This window comes from Aplidium turbinatum, chromosome 4 (genome assembly GCF_918807975.1).
Source record: "Aplidium turbinatum chromosome 4, kaAplTurb1.1, whole genome shotgun sequence".
Classification (NCBI taxonomy): Eukaryota; Metazoa; Chordata; class Ascidiacea; order Aplousobranchia; family Polyclinidae; genus Aplidium; species Aplidium turbinatum.
This window is the reverse complement of record NC_137475.1, coordinates 13,465,260-13,488,477: the sequence shown is the minus strand read 5'-3', so window position 1 is coordinate 13,488,477 and position 23,218 is coordinate 13,465,260. Positions and strand designations below refer to the sequence as shown.

Here is a 23,218-nt window from a genome sequence, read left to right as displayed (position 1 = left end):
ACTGAAAGTCACAAAATGCATGAGTTTGTAGCACAAGTGGTTTATTATCGATATACGCTGACAATGGTAGTAAATCTTCTCACCAAATTTAGTGAATTCTACTTTACCAGTTAGTTGACATCTATTAAAATGAAATAATGGAACGAGGTAGTAGCGGCATCTTTGAGTCAAAAATCACTTTTTGAGAAAAAGTAATCATTGAGCTGTAAACGTCAGTCACTTTCGCTCGAAAAAGTACGCACCATGCAAACAGCCATTTGCAAGTTTCTCGAAAAAGATGACCAACTCAAGTCGCTTTGACAGAATTCGATGTTCTGCGCATTCAAAACGTCAACATGCCCACGCGTGAAGCCTTGGCCTCCTACTCAGTTATGTACCAATGTGAAACCTGGATCTTCGCTGCCAGGCAATTTAGCATAGATCAGCAGATAAAGAACGCTTTCCTCAAAGTCGCCAAATGCATCATTTAGGAATGTCGGTAACAAAACGAGGTCAACACCAAAAAAACAAAAAGTCAGGAACAAAAACAACTTAACGCGTGAAATGTCCAACAACGGTCAACATAAAACAAAGTAAAGTGACTTGAAAACAAAAAATGTAGGATGTGGTTGGATGAAATCAATCTTGTTTCTGTTTATTAAACAAGAGACGTAAAATGAACGTAAATATTAAAATACGTTTTCTGGAACCTCACAAGATATCAATTGACAAGTTCCACCACAAAAATCTATCAAACTCTAGAATACAAATCTTGGTCTGACACAACGGCGTAAAGTTTAATTTCTCCACGTCAACTATTCTCCAGCTTTTCTATATTCTTCATGCGTTTAGTCTATGTGAGAAGACGGATTTTGCTAACGTGGTTGTTCATTAGCACTGTTGCTTCCTCCACTTGTGACTATGGTCAGTGAACATATCTGACAGAAAAGTTGCCGTTTTTAAAGTCTAGCAACGTTGAAACATTGTAAAAAAGAAAAATTTGTTACGCGTGTTTTTATTTTTTGGATTTAAACTTTTCACGGCGAAAACATTCAACAAAAAGTAACTGTTCCTTGTCTTGCACTGTGCGACACACATATACCGTTTTTAAATCAAATATAGTTATTACTATATTTGATTTAATTCGCTCTGCTTTGCTTTTTTGCTTAGCATTGAGCACTTTTTGTAGTATTAATAGTTTTATACCGTTTTTACATGTATGTTTACTGAATGACGTCCAAATGATGTCATCGGTTACTATAACCGAGGATGCATTAATTAAACACACTTCGCCATTTGCGGGAAATGTTAAATGTTTTGTTTGCATCTAGGCGACAAATGAAATAAACTGTTGTGACGATGCAGACTGCAGAGTCTCCATGACGACAATGGGATGTTCAATAAAAAAATACTAAACAGCGAAAAAACACTCAAACCAGCCAGAAAAATAACTCATTTTACATTGATTCTACACTAAGATCGATGCAAAATTGACTTGTTTTTTTTGGTGGAAGGGCAACTTTAAGCCTAAAATTCAAACTGGAAATAGTTCTGTCGAAAACATGACGTTGGTTCGCAAATGCACCGACGTAGAGCAGAAATTAAACCAATGTTAAAAACAGCAAGTTTATGAAAAACATTATTGGAAAATGTATTTGGAATGGGGTTGGATCAATCAAAATCCCACATGAAACAAAACCGTGCAATACTTTACACAACTTTACCAAGAGGGCAAAGCAATCGTTCTTAGATTGATTCAACGTCTGCAGACGTTGAATCAATGTAAAAACGGATTGCATTGCTGTCTGGGTACCTACCTTGCAAAAGCCACGATAGTGAGATGTCAAAATGCTAACATCAATCAATGCTGGGATGAGCTAAAATTTAGTTGTTTTTTTTCATTCATAAAACATATCATCAAACATAAAAAAAACTATATTTGGAAACTTTACAACGATTTTTTGAATGGACTCTTCCCTATTAGGTAAATGTCTCTAAAAATAAACAACTTCTCTACAAGATCAGAAAAACTCCAGCCGAGTTGCAAACTCATTGCAATGCGGAACGGCGCAGAAAAAAAGTCGTAGCTTAAGATCAAGGGGACAAAAATCCAGATATGTTTGCCAACACACACGAGTCTTCCCAACCAAACGTTAAATCAATGCAAGAAGAACAAATTTTACAAGTTAGGTCAGGAGGGCTGATACCGCTCTATCATTTTGCATTGTGACATAAACCATAACAATGCGCTTTGCAGAAATTTTTAAAAGTGAAAAGGTATATCTTAAAAATTCGAACAGCAGCTAAAGATCATGTAACTACACAAAAGCGTGATTCCACATCTGTTGAGTCAAGGTAAAAAACGGCTGATTTGCTGTTTGGAAACAAGCTTCTTTCTGAACACCTATCTTGTTGTGCACAGGAATCACGTCACACGACACCATAACCCAGCTTGTAATTTTTTTTCGTTGATTCAACGTCTGTAGATTGTAAATCAACAGAATTTTCTGGCAGGGGTTTAACCAAAATAACAACTTTTGTCACGCCGGATGAGTCACAATTTTCATGTAAAGGTAGTTTTTTAAGGGCGCTTAATGAAATTTGGAGATACCATGCAACCAAACCTACATTGGGGTGAGAATTCAGGTGCAAAGTTTTAAGTCGAGTCACTCTTCAATAAATTCAAATGAAAAGTTTATCTTTCATTGAACAAACGTTCGCCAAAGAGGCGATCGGATAAAAAAGCGTTGAAAGGACAAAGTGGGGTCGATGACAACAAAACTTTTGTGCAATTGAACTTGTGCATCAACAACTTGTCGCTATAGGTCGCCCTTACGCATATGTTTCGACAAATAAAAACGATGATAATGCAACTATGGTGCTGCCAAACTCTGATGAAATGATATGAACGAGCAACGCAGACAGCAACCGCTAAAACGTGTATAATTGTATACTGTACAAGACGCCACTTACTCGTACGATCCATAACACTCGAAATAGACTTAAGCGACCAAGTGTGAGCGACTTGAGCGACCAAGAAACATTACAAAGGTATTGAAATACCCAGCAAAAAAACAAACTTATCATGTGAAACATACAACACTTAATAGCCTGCCACTTCAAAATCGAACAATTTGTTGTCAACAAAAATCTAATATCGTTCAGAGAGAGAGGAATTCAGAGAAACCAAGAAAATGTGCAGGCTGGGCTGTCATGAACATGTCATTTGGTCTCGGCTGCCAAATATGTATGGATACAAAACATGAGAAACCTCAACATAGGTGTGTTATTATAGCGTATATACACGAAATAAAACAACGCTTTGAAGATACACGGCACACACAAGGCAAAATGTGCAGGTTCAATTACAAGCGAGATGCCATCTTGCCATTCATCTTGCTGGTGATAACGGTCAAGTTCATAGAAGCACACTCCATGTAACTGAGAGGCAAAAAATCAAATAAGAAAACAAATACAAGGTTCAGAAAAATCAGTTCTCGCTGCGCTAGTGACATGACAAGACAAGGAATAAGGCAAAACCTCCGTATACATTGCTTTGCGGACGGCAAGGGCGTCGAGCTTTGCGGTTGTTTCTCCGTTGAGTGATGTAAGGCTGCCGTATTAAAAATGCAGAGTATCGGCGCCGCTCTGGTCTGAACTAAGCGCGGAAACTGAGTCCCCTGAAACAAATCACGTTCACCAATCAGAGCGCATAACGTATATGACGCACAGCGATGACATCAAACCTATTTCTTCTAAAGAATCGAATAAGCGGGTACATTTTTGAAATGCAACTGTTGTCATGGTAGGCAACATAAATCATCTGTTGCTAGTCATGTTGTTAAAAACTAACACACAAATGCGTAGACAGTTTACTATGCAGGAAATGACGACGGCTAAAATCCTAACCATAACATAACACAACTTGAAACATAAGTTGAAACCGTGTAAAAATAGCATCTTTTGTTGGCTGGAAGAAAACGAGCTACCCACCTTATGTGACTTGCATCAGCTTGGAAGGGAGAGGGGTAAAGGCGGATGACGTCGACTTGTTAAAGTTAATTTTTTTCACATCAGGGCAACACGGCAAGACATGTTGCTGAGTGTCCTAAAGAAAATAAGCATTCTCAGTTTGCATGCTACAACTCGGCGATTTTATGCATAACATATAAACAAACAGTTGCTCTCTCTAGCACTGATTTTTGCGAGATGCTCATGCTTACACCGAGCAACCATGACCTTTAATTCAGAAACCGGTATAGTTGTGTGGCCAAATTTACCGGCGCGTTAAAAAAAACCTTAAAATTATAAATTCTGACCTGACTGAATCTTGTACACAAGCTAGTAGAGACTTTGAACTACTGACGCAGACCCAGCTTACAACACAGCAAGCAAAATCCATTCTTTTAACATTGATTTAACATCTGCAGACGTGGAATCAATGCAAACAGGAGAGATTTTGTTCACTGAAAAGGTTTACGTTGCAAAGTATCAGTTTGTATGTAAAGCGACACTGTCAAGTGACCAATATTTATCTATTGAAATTAAACGCAATGCGATTCTAAGTAATCAGCTGCACAACCACACCAACCAGGACTATACAAATCGTCGATTAAACTTAATAACGTGTAAATTCCACTCTAAACGGTGAATTTGAAGGTGGTGACACTGAAACGGTGAAACGGTGAACTGAAAGTGCTTTTAACAATATAAAAACGAGTCCCAACAAATTAGAAACCCATGCAGTGGTTGAATCCTTAAACGATCTCTTCTATGGAGTGCATTTTTATTTAACAAAGTAACGTTTCATTCTCTGGTCGAATACAAAAAAAAGGTAATACAGTACAAGGTTCTTCAAATCTTCAACTATGTCACAACACCGACTGTAGTTCACAGAGTTGTCTGAACCACCACGTGCGCATAACAATTTAACTGAAGATATAAAGAAGTCGCACATTTTTAGTAAGCATTTGATGCGTGCCGTGCCAAAACGCAGGCAGCGTACATGCCATGCCAGGGCAGTGTTATAACCGAGTGGTAAGTTTGCTTGTCGTATCCAGGTTTACACCTGGTGGTTGAAGATTTAGATTAAGTGGACGGGAAGACTAGGAAGCCAATCTTCGTGTCCACCTTCAGGCATGCCTTTAAGTGTCCTGCCAAAGACACAGCCGCATGCTCTTTCGATTGCCGTTCCAGGGTTCTCACCACTCGACTATGCAGCCGAGTGGTAAGTTGACGCGGTGTGAGGGCAAGAGGCAGTTATACTAAGCTGATTGACGTTTGCCAAAAACAGTCTCTTTCCGTTCAACTTTGCATGAATTTAATCGAACGGAATGTCTGACCATGTCAGTTGAGATAAATTCAAAAGCAGTATGGACAGTGGACACGCTTCCCATTACAAAATCCCCACCTGTTCCTTGAAAGGCTTCACATTCTCTGCACCTTCAGGAGGCTCACGTTTGAACATGTAGCTGTTGTTAGGTCGTGGGCTGGATGCGTATTTCGGACCAGGGCTGATGCCAGCATCTGAAAGATACAGATTTTTTAGGTTTCTGAAACTTAATGACGTACAACCGATGGCGTTTAACATGCGTTTAACATCAGAACCTTGACAATCTTCATAAAAAATAAAAAATACAACAAATAAGTAAACATTCTAAGTTTATAGCCATATAAAACACTGTTCTTTTACATCACAGTGTTAAACAAAGATCAAATAATATCTACAACAAACTAATCAAATTGTCACGCTAGTATTCTTTGTGGAAAACAATTTCAGTCACCATTATCCTAATTGCTGATACTGGAGTACCTTTTAAAATTTCAGTAAGTGCAATCCTAGAGAGCAAATTAAGTCATTTTTACGTTGATACAAGGTTTGTAGATGTATATCATGTGTGCTGGTCACTGGTCAGCACAAGTTCGTGCGTCAATCCATAACATCGGTAATATTTGTAAATCGAAACTGTCTGAGCTTAAGGAAAGTGAGCAGCAAGGAAACAACGGTCGTCATACAAGTAACTACCTTTGATTTCAAGCTCTGCAGTATTCCGCAGTGCATTGGAAGCAGGCACTGTTTGTTGTTGTTCGGTGACACCTGGCGACGACAGAGGAGAGTGCGTGCCTTCTGTATCCGCTCGTGGTAATTCCAACTCGACGTGGATATCTACCATGACATCATCATCATAAGTAATTTCAACATCAGCAATATCATATACTAAAACTACACTCTCAAGAAATTTTTAACTTTCAAAGAATTCAATAGAACATTTCGTTTTATATTGTAGAAAGTATTTGCTCGTGTTCTTCTCGTGACTGCAGGGCTTGGCTACCTTGAAAATGATAGCCAACTTTATTTCCGATGTTTTATCAGTTAGCACAAGTGATTTTATTTAGGGGTCAAAATTACCTGTTTAACAGCAAATGACACATCACAGAAAGAAAACGAAGAAACTTGCAGGATAACTCATCATTAATTTAAAAAACACAATAATTGCCACCCGATTGGAACGACAATGCACGAAAAATCGGCAGCATTTTTTTTTGCGTTTTTTACACTATTTCAAATACATAAAATTCAACTGCGTTTGTTCAATTCGATAACCATGTCAATGTTTCGCAGCTACTCCCTTACATGGTATCTACTACCACTAAGTTTGAGTACTGCCATCTGTTGGTCGGTTATTTATGGTTGTGCTAGAAAAAACTTGACTTGTTTTAATTCAACCCAGCACAGCAGTAACAGAAGGGAGCTAAACGGCTTGTATAGCCTACCGATACCTTTACAAAAAATTCAATAAGCTACTTTTAATCTCACCATTATTTAAATTGCTATAAGACCATAACTCAGCAACAACACTACATCTAACATTACAAAAACAATAAGCGAACGTTTTCGGCTAGTCATACAGCCCTTTCCAAGCCAATAAAAAAAATATATATATATTATATATACAACAATAGGAAACTTCACTCCGTCAATCTCGGCAACCGGCCTCGCGTCAAAAGCTTCTACAAGTATGTGAAACTACCAGGAATAACCCAATAGGGCTTTGTCCGTACGAGGATAAAGATTCAAAACCAAACCAACCATACGAGAAGCACAAGACGTGACAAATCAATCAAAAACTGTTAAGACAGGAGGCTCCGCCAGCAAATAATTGCCTGTTGAGCCCTGGGTTGAAAGATTTGATTATCAATGCCTCGTGAATCTTGGTGTCGAACTCGGACAAACACATAAGAACAATTTCGAAGGACTCCAATGAGGATTTGTTGTTTGAACACGATTGGAAGTATCTAATACGATCTTTAATTGCACTGTTTTTATTAAAATTAGCTAAATTCATTGTTCATATATGCTCTCCCAACTCTCGGCGCCACATGTCGTGTGGTCATACAAATCAATAAGAGAACCGAGCAATGCAACAAGCAACCAGTTTTTTTAAGTAGGCTTGATAGTTAAGTTATCCCTGGTGAATGTTTAGTATTACTTTCTTGAGCAGTTATGACTAGCAAAATATCAAATGCAGTTTTTAACCTTGTGGGGTTTGAGTCTCCATTGTCCTTGTGCTGCTTCTTGGAAGTGGAGCTCGGTGACCGTCAGGTGGCGTAATTCCCTGGAAATGCTGCCAAGATTCAAGAATGAAATGACGCGCAGCGGTGCGGTTTCATTGCATATCGATAGTAAACAGGTGAACGCTAACATGTCACATAGATTTTTTGGAGTAAAATATCGCTTTCAAAGTGAGCGTCTTGACCACATACAAATTATTATCAAAAGTCAGTAATTCATGTCGCTTTAAGTTTGGTTGGCATTGTATTGCAACATTCTATATATAGTTAGATTTAACATCTGTAACTCATTACCTTCCTAAACTTAACGATGGTTTAAAAATCAACTGTGGTCAGCCGTAAGCACAACAAACATAAAGTTGTGCAAGTGGCATCCGCACTTTCATTAAAAAACTTTGAACGACAAATTGAAAAGTAAGACCATGTAAAAAGTTACTTCAGTTTAGCAAAGCCACATGGTCAACTCCTAACATTTTACATGTATAATCCAGTCTCTATAAGATGAACTAGCATAAAATAGAATTCATCAGCTGCAATAGGACGAAACAAGCTGTACGTGCAAGAGCGGAATCCATGTACCAGTTGTTGTCTGGTTGAGTAGACTCAAACCATAAGTTCAGCTTACCCTGTTTTCATTTCCTGTTGTTCCGGTTCCATTGTTGCTGATAAGCTCAATTTCCTTGTTGAGAGCTTCGGTGCTATTTTGACGGCGAGGTATCCTACCGAATGCTTGACTTCCTATCGGTATTGGTGTAGACCGAGGCTGCGGAGTCTATGATACAGTTAGCTTGTCAGTGAGGTTGTCAAAGCAAAGTTTAGAAAGATTGCTTGCCCGGCGGCAAACCGGGCCTTTTTCACATTGATTCAATTTCTGCAGACGTTTGATCAGTGTAAAAAAGAATTGATTTGTTGACTGAATCGAAATAAGTCGTCCTGCAATGAAAAACTCATCGCTGTTAATTATAAAACTTCGACGCATGATCTGTTGCTGAGAGTGCAGCAACTAATTTTTGCTTTTTTTAAAACGAAAATAAAATAAAAGTAACTGGTAAAGCAATTAAATTAATACTAGTCTTCATGTTTTGTTATTTGAAGACAGTTCAAAAACTGAAATATTCAGTTGTGAAAAGAGTCGTTTGGTATAATAACTTGTTTGCCTTTTTCGGTTTTGATATCTAACAGTTCAAAAAACCTTAAGCCTCACAGATTGCGGAAAATCATATGATGAATTAAAGAATAATTTTAAAGTATAACTAAGGGCACCAAAACCTGATATGGATAAGATAATGTGAGCTTTGTAAAGCGCAGCAAGTAACTTTGCAACTTCAATAAAACCTTTGCATCGAATCAACACATCACATTTCTAGACTGTGAGCTTACCAAAAAGAACTACCACTTTAGACCAGATCTACCACAAAGCACCAATCATACTCACAGGTATTTGATGTAAAGCAGAGTGGTTACCATGGACTGGGGGTGATCGTTCTTTCTTGTCGTTGTGTCGCTTCGCTATCGTCCGCAACTGCTTGCGCATCTAGAAGGCGAGATAAACATAATTGAAGCATGCCAATCGCTCAGATGAGTTCTGGGAGACCGAACGTCGAAGTTGTTTGATGAAATTAGGTTGGCATAATAAGTATTAAGTAGTTTTCATCCATGGCGACCTATAGACCCAGGTGGAAAAATCTGTCATTTTTACATTGATTTAACGTCTGCATACGTTATATCAATGCAAAAATGACAGATTCTGCTGTTTGGGTACGATTTGTTGTTTTTCAAAAGTGAAATTACCGCAGGAGTTTTGCAGTGATTTGAGATTCACTGAGCACAGTAGCACACTTAATAGTTTTTTGACAATCTATCAAATCTTTCACACTTGATAGTTTTAAAAGTTTCAAAGAGATATAAATTGTATCGGCCTCCAGGCATAACTATAGGTTCGCATGTTGGCAAAGCCTGTGTATTTAGGTCGCTACGTTTTCTTCCAACCAGTGAATTGTTTCAAGTTAGGTTCAAACTTCTGAATTTGATTTATTTGTTCAATCTTGACAAAACAAATATCAAGCAATTGCATCAAGGCAGCATTCTCACAACGAAAGCTCGTAAAAAACTTTGTTACTGGATCAATAACATTGTTCGCTTTGAGATCAATAAGCATAACATGAAACGATGAGCGACAACCTTAGACAGCCAAGATTGTTTATTTCGGTACGAGAATGGCTTAGTGCAGTAATAAGACATTGGATTCGGACTAAAAAGTTTGGGTGTTCACTGTTCAGCTTCGGTCAATTTCGGTCATGACACGCTAAAGGTTATCTACTATGGCAGATAACAGCACAAATATTAGTAAATGAATCACTCATTTATTATCGAGACTAGAAAACGTACAATGTTGATTCTATGGATAAGACACGGTTATTTTAACTTAGTTCCTGCTATGCTCGCAGGCAACATTTTACGCTTTGTTAAACCATAGCATTAAACCAAACAGCAGCTGTTCTTTACCTGTTTGAAGTCCGGGTCGCCGATCGCAGAAGACCGTCCGCTCTTGTTGGTTGGTTTAATCTGCAGCGATTGTTGGCTGATGTTTTCAGTGCTCCAATCAGGAGTCTGCAAACAAAAGCCATTATTTTACACTGTTTCAACATCGCGTGGGGTTTTGTTTGAAAACAAGTCCACTTCGCAACAAGGTGTAAGTGGAAATTTAATCAAAGATTTGAATTATGAATAAACAGATAAACTTTTGGACTGGCGTGCATGTCAGTACAGTTGCACATCTCGCAAACTGGTTCTTTCACAGTTGGTTTCTTTTTAACACAAACATCGCGTTCGCCTTGATGTTTGCACAAAAAACAAACAGAAGACCCATGACCACTCAAGAAATACTGCAATTGTCGGTCGTAAAGAAGATTGCTGTATGCCAGATTGCCCTGTTTTTTGATGACATTAAACGAAGGAAAGGAATGGCATTAACAACAAGAAGGCCTACTTAACATTAGCTTTAACATTATTAACATTATAAAAGTAATTTGCGTTCTTCTGGTGACTATTTACTAGGTTACCTCCTGATGTTAAAGATGATAACTAGCTTTTGTATTTCCGACGTTTCGTCAGTCAGCACGACTGACTTTATCAAGGTGGCTAAAACAGGTTAACACAACCTGTTCAGCAACGATGGCACAACACAAAAACGTACTGATAAAATGAATAAAGTAAGCAGCAAGAATCAGAATTAAAACACGCAACAAGATACCTAGAGGTTAAACTGAATGCAGTGAATGCCTAAAACCAGTAGGCTGCTTTCCAACAGCGTAAATTTATCTATCTATTGGGCCACCGTCAAGAAACATTGAAAAGTCATCAGACAAGACAGAAACCAAGGGAATTGGCAATAACAATGATAGAGAAGACGCACTGAGAATGGAAAAGGTGAAGTTAAAGTTAAAGTAATTTTTTGTACACAGAGGGAAAATTCTGACCATCTTTCTGGTTGAGAGCATGTTGTGCTTTCTGGTTTATGTACCACTTTTCTGTAAATAATCTTTTTGTGTAATCCTTTTCAGTTTTAAGAATGGTAGCGTTGGTCCAAGTAATTTTATGGTCTGAATTTATAGAATGTTTGCAAAGAGCGGAATGCTCCGGACGTTGAAATTTAATAGCTCTTTGGTGCTCGTTGATTCTAGATTTAAGGTCACGTTTTGTCTGTCCAATGTAGATTAAATCACAGTCATGACACGGAACTTGGTAGATCAATCCAGAAACTTCACCTTCTTTCACATTAACTTCTTTCTTTCACAAAACTTCACATTATTAACATTATTACATTAGCATTTAACATTATTCGTTAATAAGGTAGACTCAAAAGTAAAACTTTTTTTTCAGAAAAAATCATAAAAAGTTGCACTGCAGTCGACTGTGGTAAAACTCATGACAGACAGCTGTTTCTGGCCTACTTTGTCTCCGCAGTGGTTCTCAACAGCCAGAAAATCAGTGAGAGACATTGAATCGACGTAAAAAGGGTTAAATTGCTGACTGGTTCAAATTGGAAACCCAGATAAGGAACGATAAATTACTTGTTTTCTCCCAGCATGAAAACAAAACAATAATCACCTGCAGCGAAATCAATCAACCATATTGATACACAATCATACCAATCGATAAAAGTAACTGATTTTTAACGCGTTGCAAGTAATTAATGAAAAATCTGTGATTGGATGCTTGTGGTACACGTTCAAGGTAATAAAACTTCATACCATTTGTCGGACAGGGCCTTCACAACAGACTATTCCTAAAATTCTCCTTGTTTTGCAAAAAAGTTACTTCCAAAACCATAGTATTACTGTGTTTCTGAACAAAATTACCGTTACGGTTGAAACGAAATGTCACGATCACAAAGCTGCAAGATCACGAGCTCAATTATGCATGAACTAGTCTGTATAAATAAAAACCCAAAATGAGCGAATTAATGCGTGGAATCATCACAGCACAATGCTGATTTTTGTGGATCTTATTACGACAAAGATTTATGCTTGTGTGCTGGTTGGTTGTGACACCAAAACTGCAACTACATAGTCAACAAAGCTGACTTCCTTACATCATTTCAACGTCGCTAGACGCTTTGAAAAAGACACCTTCAAGCCAGTGGGTACATTAATTTATACTAACATGTGTATTATTGTGTAACGTTCACTTACATAACAGAAAGTTGTTGTCCAACTGACCTGAGTTGATTTGTCTCGCATTGCATGCTGGTGGTTGGTCAGTGCAATGTCCCTGGGCCACTGACCAGTCAAGTACGGTCCAGCGATTGTATCTAACGAGGAAGTTCTTCTTATGCTCGGGGAAGGACTTCGTCTGCTGGAAACTAAATATAAAATATAAATTTTCAACATGTTGCACTTGTGAAATACCAAAACTGATCTCAGTCATTATTGCATTGGTGCATTAAAATGAAACAAGGAATTAAGTTGAGATGATGCAGCGTTACTCAGTAGCCTATATGTTACTAACTAGTCGGCCACAAAAGACCAAGTTTTATGCGTGTGCATATTTATTTTTGAAAATGCAAGTGAAGCTTTACCATTGTGAATATTGAGGTGTGGTTTCTTGTAAAGAGAGGCTGGTGGGCACAGCGGTAAATAAAAAATGCAAAAGTGTTTGTTTTGACATTAAAGCTAGACGAGCGGAAACTTTTTATAGTTAAACATTTTTCTTTCCATGTACACTACAGGCACATACACACTGCACAGACATAGTAAATAGATTACAAAAATAAGCAAACACATTTTCCAAACTAACACGTAAGCAAATCGTCCACTACGGTTGTTTGAAATTTTACCTCTCGCCTTCTGTATTTTGAACACCACAGTTCGTTGACTGTTTATTCTTTTTTCTAAAGTTTGATTTCCTTGTTTCCCTGCATACATTGATCAACCTAGGCAGCAAATCATCCCTTTTCGACATTAACGCTCTCCGACGCTGAACCAATTTCAAAAAAAGGATGATTTGTTGGGCGGGGAAAAGATTTACGCAAAGGCATACGGTGAGCTGGACTACTCACAACTCGCAATCGCGCTCTTTCTCGAAGCGAAGTCTGTGTATTGGACTTTGTATAGGTTAGTACTGTATTAACCAGCAAGCATATGTTGTTCGTATGATTAATGAGAGCACGGCACAGATTTCCATTAAATAAAGGTTGGTATCAGAGCGCGTATGAGATAGAAACCTGATAAAAATCAATTTAATCGCAAGGCAAAGATCTAGATTTTTGACACGTAATTGGTGCAAAAAAGGCTCACTGAAAAAAAAAAACGCAAAAAGCAACCTGACGACTCAATGTTTATCCGTCTCTTTTATTCTAAAACAAGTGGTACTAAAGCTGGAGCAGTGGACCAAACAACTCAACTCTGCAATGTTTAAGGACTGATTCCAAAAAATAGTACCAACACCACGCCCTGATTTGTTACCGGTATAGAAATATGGTTTTTGATTTGGAAGCAATGAACTAGGCTAGTATTTATAGACATTTTAGATAAGTTTTACCTTGTGACCTTTTACAGGAAAACTAAGTTGTGAGCAGCCTCAGCCAGTCAGCCACCACCACGTAAACAGTTAATTCAAAGAGCAACATCTTTTTTCTTTGGTGGTTAGCACGTTACAAAATTACGCATTACCCTGCGATAAGTTGGACAGTTTTTTTGTAGTAAAAGACCGGGAGTCAACTCCCTGCAGCGCCAGACCAATGGCGTGAAGTCATGAAGCGTTTAATGTCGAGACATGGGAAAGCTTTGTAGCATGTTCGTAGTAGCCTACTGTATAAAAACTTTTAACAGTTTTCGTGTTTATTATTGTTATTATTATTAAATGTAAACCCACTATTAAAGGTATGGACTCATTGCTTTCTCCACAGAGGGGCCCTTGCTGCAAAAAAGCTGTCTCAAGAGCTGCACGAAGTGTTAAATGATGTTGTGAAAATGTGAAGTGTGTAAACTTCACCAAAGCAAGGCACTAAATCGGCGTTTGTTTTCGTCTTTGTGCACTGACATTAGGGTGGCTCTTATTTGGCAAAAAATGAAAAAAATTTGAATTTTGTGTGGGACACCCTTTTAAAAGGTGAGGTTGTCAGAAAAAATAACTCCTGCAAAAAATTTTTGAATTTGAAATTGATTTAGAGGTGGCCCTCCCCCCTAAAGTTTTGCTCCCTCCTCCAAAATACCAAATCTGCATATCTCAAAAACTGCTTGAGCTAGAGATACGGTTTTTGTGTCAAAAGATGCAGAAAGCATGATTTCCTATATGCTTTGTGAACAGTGATTGCGTCTATCTTGAGTAGAAAAGCAGTTATTTAGAAAAAACCTGTTTTCGGTATTCTAGCACAAAACAGTGCTAAACAAGTATTGTGGCCCAAGCTATTCAATAAACAAAGTTCATAAACTAACCGGTAAAACTGGTAAAGCAATAAACGAAATAAGTATTCCTAAACTTTTATGCATTCATGCATAGCTAAAATGCCCGTTTTGTATCATATTCCTTGGAGAAACTCCTGAGCGTGGAATCCGCTTTCAAGCTTCAGGTGCTATGCATCGCACTTGTTGGATGGCAAAGGCGATTTATGCAAAAAGCTTGGTGTGCATTTATGGTATCTGTCCGAAGAAATGGTTGGACTAGCCTTGTTTGACTCTCGATTGTCTGTGGAAAGTAAAAAGCTAATGGTGGCAACCATGTTAGATGAAACAGGAGAACGTCCACCAAGGAGACCAAGCATCAAAGTAGATGCGTTTCTTAGCAATAAGGGTCTAGAACAGTATTGCACCTCTAATTCAAAATGGCTTCTTCAGCTGTTGGGTGAAGATGAAGCAATAATTATACTTTCAAAGGATCCTGCTCATTGGACTGAAGATGGTGCATTTATTCAAGCTTTACACATGGCAAAGGGACTTTCAGTAGTCAATGACAGAGCAGAGAGAGGAGTTGCTCTAAGTCTAATCCAGGATTTTAACAAAATCTTAACTGAAGATGAGTACCAACTTCAGTTTCTTTTGCAAGTTGTTACTGAACACAGAAAACTGTTTCCAAATTCCAACAAGAACAATATTGTCTATTCTTCTTCGTTTAAACCTTCTTTGTTACTCCAGGGGTCAAGGGCTCTGTCTTTTACCACTCTTGGGCAGTGGCGATGCGGTTTAGATGCTTGAGCAGGTGTCGAGCAGCAATCCTTTGATTCGTCCATTGATTCGTCATCCAGTTCAAGCAGACCACGCACACCATTTGGCGCAGTTACAGATGGTGTGGTCTGTGGTTTGTTCCTCTTTGCCACACTCACAGATTGCGGATGGAGCCATCCCCAATTTGTGCATGTTGGTGCGAAATAGTCTGACTCCAGTAGGCTAGCCCAGTACGCAGGCGGTTGAGCCGCACCCAGGCCTTCCTTGGCAAATTATGCATTCCGGTTGGATGGGGGCTGGTGTCGGAGATACAACTTTAGAGTCTTGAGGAGTTCTTCTTCCACTCTGAGCTCCATTTGTTGTTCTCCCAGGTAGCCGCGCTGATGGATTGGTCTTCAGCGGTTTTCATCAGAAGTTGTGCGTCACATACAAATGGGTGTCTCGATTTCAGTTGCCGAGGATGCTCGATTGCTCGCTCACAGACTCGTAGAGATTTGAGTGGAGCAAGTGGTTGGGGTTCGTAGTGCGGCGAGAAAGAGACAGGATGGCTTCTTCGCGACGAAACTCAGCTGGTTGGTTGCCTGCAAGGACAGGGAAATTGTCCAATGGTGTAGGTCGCAGACATCCTGTCACGATGCGCAAGGCAATATGTGAAATATTGTCGATAATATCGCTTCTTCCAGTATGATACTGACCAGAATTACATTTTGATATGAATATCGTTACCAGTGTTCCCTCTAAGGTGCAAAAATTAAGACAAAAAAACGAAATTTTGTAGACGGTTTCGTGGTCACAAAAAAGGTTGTAAAATCAAGATTTGGTCAAAGGCGTTTTTTCTAAATAACTGCTTTTCTACTCAAGATAGATGCATTCAATGTTCAAAAAGCAGATAGAAAACCATGTTTTCTGCATCTTTTAACACAAAAACTGTATCTCTAGCTCAATTGGTTTTCGAGATACGCAGATTTGGTATTTCGAGGGAGGGCACAGAACTTTAGGGGGGGAGGGCCACCTCTAAATCAACTTCAAATTAAAAAAAAATTTGCAAGAGTTATTTTTTCTGACAACCTCACCATTTGAAAGGGTGTCCCAAGCAAAATTCAAAAACTCAATTTTAAGAGCCACCCTAACTGACATGGATTCTGATTATCAAGCATTGCTGCTGCACACGGAAGGACGATGGTTGTCACAAGGTCGTGTCCTGAAGCGAGTTTGTGTTTTGCGGGAGGAGATTGCTATCTTCCTGAGGCAACAGAACGATGTGGGATTAGCCGAGAAGTTTTCAACGCAAAAATTGCTTACCTTGCCGATATATTTGACTCTCTGAATTCTCTAAATTTATCTATGCAAGGCAATGGTTTTACGATGATTGATCACGCCGTAAAACTTTTGCTTACCACAAAAAACTCATACTCTGGAAAAGTTATGCCACCAGAAATGAGTACGATATGTTTTCTCAGCTAACGCAATATATTTGTGGCAAGGAAGTTGATATTAAGCAAACACATAATTGGACACCTGGAACAGCTTGCCAAAAAGTTTGTGCACTACTATGGAGAATCTCTAACACCTACTGTAATAGCTAAAATGATTAGATAATTGATCCATTTAATGAAAAAGATCTGCCTCAACTTCCCAACCATGTTACAGAACAGTTTATGGACATAACGACAGAAGCAGCAAGTCGTATATTTCTTTGCGTCCTTCAAAGACAAATACCCCAAAGATTCTGCAAACATCCACTTTTCGGCTTCCATAATCCATATGTACAAAGTGTACCGTATCCAACAGTTTCAAAATTAGTGGCTAAAAACTGATTCCATTTGCAACAACTTGGCTTTGTGAGACTGGATTTAGCGCCATGTGTGCATTGAAAACGAAACAGCGAAACCGGCTGGAAGTTGAAGCCGAAATGCGGCTATGCTAACCAAAGTAATGCCTCGATTTCTAAATCTAACTGACAAGCGAGCACAGCTATCTCATTAGTGATTTGATAAACATATTATTTTCAGAAAAGGTTTACTGCTTTTGTAGTGCTGTTTATTTGCAACGCAATCTTGTATGGCTTTTAAAATATTACCACAATTTGCTTGGGTCCCAAGATTTTACTAAACTGAATTATTTTTGTAGGATAAAAAAAGTATCAACAGTTAATTGTATAATAATTTAAAGTATATACACAAGACAAACTTAGCTTAAGAGAATCGAAAAACACTGAAAAAGTGGAACATATCAAAATATTAATAAGTTTATCTCAAGCTATTTTCATTATATTTTCGCGGCCACCAAGCAAGCGATAACACAAAGCCGTCGAAATACATGCGATATTGATTTGGGTAAAAGTTTGAAGACTACACATTACTTTTCATAACTGCATACAAGTAAGCATCATCACCACTTCTAAAAAGAAAGATTTTCGTTTTATGGCGTGACAGAAGAAATTTAGGACGCTACTCAATACTCAGAAATAAAGCATATTTCAAATATTCCATGGCAAAAGCTTTGTTGTGTCAAGCAAAACAATACAACGCTCCTATGCCATCCTCGCATCGTGGTAAAAAGCCTTTCAGCGTTGAGCGCAACGATCGCTGAAAGGAAACCTGTGACAAAGAATCAAAGAATTGGTCAAAGGCTCGAGTGAACAGCACAGACGTGGGACCGTCAACGAGTGACGTAAGAGAAGCGCTGTGTGGAAGTTAGCACGACCAGAAGCACATTTGGTTGTTTCAATGTCCATAAAGCCTACCCAGCAAACAAAATAGCAACCTGCTGGGCGTTGACTACTTGAAGCGCTCCAGCGACTGGTAATCACATGCTGTTGGACATGAAGCAATTTTCGTAGTAGCAACTTACAACGTGGTTTTGCGTTTTAGCCTAGCAAAGATGAAATTACCCAGCTAGTGTGGTAACAGAAAGAAACAACAACCAACGAAAATTGAAAGTTTTTCTGAAATCTTCGTCATGTTTTAAGCATGCATACTGGACCAAGTAAAACTCAACGTTTCATGACAAAATGTAATAAATTCAACTCCAACCAACCGTTTCCTATAGATTATCTAACACCATAACTTCAATCACTGCCATTTTTGTGATTTATCAAGACAGCTTTCATTATGCAAAAGCAATATTTAATCAGTAGCTTTAAAGTACCATAGACAGGCAAGTAACAAGAACACAACAGAATTGAGCATTACAAGCATATATTACACATAGCCCACTAATCAATAATTTAAATAGTCAAACCACAGCCGACAAATGCCAAACGTTTTCGGCTTAACTCAAGCGTTCATCAGAAATTTGAAAATACCGTAGTTGCAACAATGCCATAAATTTAAATTTTTGCCTTTTAAATGCCCAGAGACCGAATACTAGCACAGAAATATAGCACGATTCGGTCGCTGCGTATTTTTCGTTGTTTAGTCAGCTAGCTAGTTACGTTTTAGGAATTGATATTTATTGTACAGTATTTGTTACATATATGTTTAAATTCCTGATGAGGGTTTACGTTAGCCTAAGCTAAAAAGGTTCAACTGCTCAAACAATGCGTTGTTTTTTCTTATAATGCTCAATTGCTCAACACTGTTGAGTTGTTGTGCCTTGCCTGTCTGTGGGACATTTTATCTTTCGAATCCAAACCGCTTGAACACATACACTTTTCCAAACCATGAAATTTTGCCAATGGCTGCAAACAGAAGTTCTTGAGTCTTGAGATTCCACAAAGGGACTTGGCGTTGCGGAAAGGCCGACGTGTTCATGTTATGTATATAAAAGATAATACAGGCCAGGACTACACAACTGACAGACCGCGGTCCGAATCCGGACCTTCTGGGTGTTGAAGGTGGACCTCAGGCTTCTGGAAGAATAACCTCATCCACATTTTAGGGCCTCTTTTAACAGATTTCCATTAGGGAAAATCAATTTTTGTGATTATACAAGGAGCTGGGGGCTTTGCCCCCAGACCCCCCAACGCTTTGCCGTCTTCTCTGATGTGCGATCCACACAGCTACACTATAAAGAAACACAATACATTTTTTCCTTTTTTATTTCTTTGTTTGTGTCATACAATAATCCAAGTCGTGTTACATACTACCTGAAAAGTGTTTCGGTGCTCGTAGGCTACTGGTTGTTTAATTTTCGTGGTTGCATATGAAATATTCACCGGACCGCAAAAATATTCAACTTGTCAAAATAGACCTTTGCTAACATTAGTTGAGTAGCCCTGATATAGGCTAAATTCAGACGCTAAAGCACTAACAACGTCATTTCTCCGTGCTACACTTTAAAACAAACCATCAATCATCGCAAAGCGGAATTTTTGCATCTCAGTGCACATTTCTTATCTACTGGAATATACAGTTGTTTTCAATCAAATAAGCATCTAAAACGTCATTTAGCATGAAAAAATATGAAACTGTGAAGAAGAAATATCAAATCACATCACAAGGTGTGAAAAAATAAATACAAGTTGGTGCAGCCCTAAAAATTGAAGACTAGAAGCAATCCAAATAAAGGCAATCTAAACCCAAACATATTCACAACGTGGCATGTCATGATTTCAGCTAGCCCACTGGCAATAGCTAACTTGAAAAAATTGCTACTTGTGATTGAACCAACGATGTGTGGCAATAAACTTACAAAGAAAGAATGTTTGAACTGCACGCCAAGAGCACTGAGATAAGGATCACTTTCTTTCCACTCTCATTGTTATGCGGCTTCACAACAATTTCATGACAATGCCTGTACCTTCGCACAAAACAACCGCCCTTTGAGCACCCAATCCAAGATGTGTTACCAGTGTAGTTAAGATAATCTAGCGGCCTCAAATTTACGACAAACTTTGTAAGGATTTCAGCGAAGTTTCATCACACACATGTAACAAACATATTGAAATGACAAACTAAGCAATTATAAATTAGCAGGCGCTGTCGTCAATGCAAAATATTAACAGCGAGACTTGATGTTAATAACAAATTGAACACAACAGCTTACTTTGTATCACAAAGAATCAATATTCAAATGAAGCGCAAAAACGCAACGGCAATGTCACGACAATTTAGAAAACTAAGTTCAAGAAATCTCTGACTCAGATATTGTTTAAAAAGCAATTTTCATCAATAGCTGCTTCAGCCACCATTACCTTAAAGCAAACAGCATATTATAAAACTACAAATTTACTAAAGCAAAAAAACGCCGTCTACATCGCGTTTTCCAACTTTATTTTTATCAAAAGCATCAATAAACATGGTTGCCATGAAAAACACCATGCCGCATTCGATCAGAAATCACATACAAAAGTGGAAACCTAAGGAACGGATAAAAACTGAAACAAATAGCCTTAAAAGCACTGGAGGGGATAAAAGTCTACGCAACAATCACTATTTAAGCGGATTAGCTACCAAGTACGGATACCATAATCTCAACCTACATACTAGAAGGTTGCAGCGGAAATTACGAGACTGGCTACCAGAAACAGCTGGAGAATCCTTAAGAGAAGGTTGAGACCCTTTATAGCCACGAAACTAGCAAGCAATCGATCATAGCTTTAACACTTCAGGCCAAGGCGTTTAATTTAATCCCATAAAATTAAACAAAAACGGTAAATTGCATTTCAAATTTCTTTTCCAAAAAGACAATACAAACAAACACATCCATACTTAGTACGGTACTGCAGCGATAATAACATGTGTGGTTGATAGCACGATTACTAATATGCGTATGAAAATACCCTGAAAACTTTTGGCTTCTCGGAATGAAATGTTTTATCGAAATACCGATAGTGTTCGAACCACAAACTGCGCACATAACAAGTCATTAAAACCCTAACTTAAATTTAGTTGCTGAAATCCACTTTCTTGGCCGAGCAGCCAGGTGACCGTATGTATTTGTGACATCTGTCAAAACATAGTCTTTTTTCAGCTTTACAGTATCTACAGAGTGCTTGACCTGCTTGGACATTGTGCATCTGGTCATGTTCAAAAGACATCATGTACTGCAATATGACGGCTTGTAAAGCAGCCTTGTAGTTTTTATGTATTCCTCGATTTCTTCATCAGTGATGCTCTCCTGAAGTGTGACTCCCAAATTGGTAAATTGTCGCAGACCGCAAATTTAATTTTAGCTCCAGTGCAAGATTTTGATTTTAACGCAGGAAATGAATAACAAAACTTACTCTTTTGACCACTTCAAGAACCACTAGTTTATACATTACCAAATGAACTCATGTTTCTACAGATTGATTGTGCAATATTCATCAATGTTCGTTTGTACAACCTAATTTTTATTACATGAACTATTAAAGCAGAGAAGAATATATACAGGTAATATGAAATATTCATTCGAAAACCTGCAGTGCAACAAAACTTTCCAGTATTTACTTTTGAATTTATAAATTATTCAACCACACTGACAGGACTATAACTGCATAACATGTTACTAGCTCCTCTTAGCTAGAAACTAGACATTGCACCATAATTGTTAAGTAGCAGTCCTTTGGTTTAATCAACATGGCAGGCGTCTATATTGGGATGGTGTTTGATCGTGTGTGCTAAGCTTCCAAGGTTTTAGAATTTATTGGCAAAGGGTTTTCCTCAAGTTTACCAATATTGTAAATTGCATCATCCCACAACACCAATACATTGTTCGGTGGTGATGTCTCAATACAAATACCTACACAATGATTTTCGTTTCATTAACGTTAAGTAAACGTCAGAGAAGAGCGTCTTGTTACAATTGAGCTTAATCGAGCATGACAAAAGATCAGCCCAAAGACCGTTGTTTATCCCGTTGGGACTGAACGTAGCTCGTCCTTGTCGGAAGTTTTTATGGTTATTTTTTGACAAACACACGTCCGAAAAAAGCAGTACCAACTTCAAAGACACATCCGCACGCCATGCAAGTCACCACGTATTTGAATCACTTGATGAAACCTTGAAACTCGACACTGCATGAACACTTGGAACTTTTTGGAAATCATTCATCACCAAACAAGAAAAATCATTGTAATACACAACTTGCAATTCATAATAAATGAAGTTAGAATAATCCGTTAAGTCGATATATTATTTGGTTTAGTGACCAAGTCATAGTTTGAACACCTGTTATTCTTCCAGCAAAAATGACTTGATGAGATTGCTGCAAGCGGCAAAAGACAATAAAAGCTATTAAGATCGTTCATTTGAAAAACTACTGTTTTTTTGTTTTGTTCATGTGCGATACAGAAGGAAAAAGTGCCCAGACAGCAAATCAATCGTGTTTACATTAATTGCAGACTTTGAATCAATGTAAAAGATGGTTTATTTGCTGTCTAGATGGGTACACGACTTCTGAACAATCACTTCTGTGTGAAACAACTAAATGCAAGTTCGTTTGCATGAAAGGTGTTTTAAATTGGAAGCATTTATGTTTAGCAGGCGCAAACGTAAAAAAATATTTTGAAAAGAATTTATTTTTCTACTTTTGCGCCTACTAAACAGAAATTCTTCCCTTTCAAAACAACTTTCATGACACAAATATTAATTCTTGGATTATGCCGATTGAGCACTTTACTGGAGGTACCTTGCTGACATTACGCAAAGCTCACTGACTTGCAGTTAGAGCACTTTGGCAAGTTAGAGCACTTTGGCAAGGTAGTACCATTTTTGGAAATTAGGTTCCACAAACGGGAAAACGTCGCACGGAGGTACAGTATATATCTCCGTGGCCATACCCAGTGTACCCACTGCAATGAGGAGGCCGGAAGGCCAAAACGGTGTGCACTATCTGCAGTTCTCTATCTATCATAAATGTTTATCTAATAAAAGTGGCTTTAAGAATATGATAAAAAAATAATAGAGGGAACAACGTTTCACTGCCATAGACAAATTAAATAAAGACTGCTACCTGAATCGGCGCATTGATAAAACCTTTCAATAATCATAGACTTTCTTGTGGACTTAGCAACAGTTTCCACATGGAGTAGCCCTGCTGTAGTGTATCAGTATCACAGCAGGGGATAACTTTTCCAT

At 38.3% G+C, this 23,218-nt stretch overlaps 1 protein-coding gene across 1 annotated transcript in view; it reads right to left on the bottom strand.

The window, feature by feature from the left end:
- Positions 1-26: 26 nt before the first annotated feature.
- Positions 27-23,218, bottom strand: part of LOC145768775 (glucocorticoid-induced transcript 1 protein-like) — a 30,281-nt gene continuing 7,089 nt past the window's right edge. The window contains exons 3-11 of the mRNA XM_082580365.1: positions 12,273-12,415; positions 10,057-10,161; positions 8,987-9,085; positions 8,177-8,323; positions 7,517-7,604; positions 6,005-6,145; positions 5,390-5,505; positions 3,973-4,087; positions 27-3,659 (exon numbers count right to left, since the gene is read on the bottom strand). Of these exons, the coding sequence (XP_082436491.1) occupies positions 3,974-4,087; positions 5,390-5,505; positions 6,005-6,145; positions 7,517-7,604; positions 8,177-8,323; positions 8,987-9,085; positions 10,057-10,161; positions 12,273-12,415 (953 nt within the window). The 3' untranslated portion in view covers positions 27-3,659; position 3,973. The remainder of the gene's footprint in view (positions 3,660-3,972; positions 4,088-5,389; positions 5,506-6,004; positions 6,146-7,516; positions 7,605-8,176; positions 8,324-8,986; positions 9,086-10,056; positions 10,162-12,272; positions 12,416-23,218) is intronic.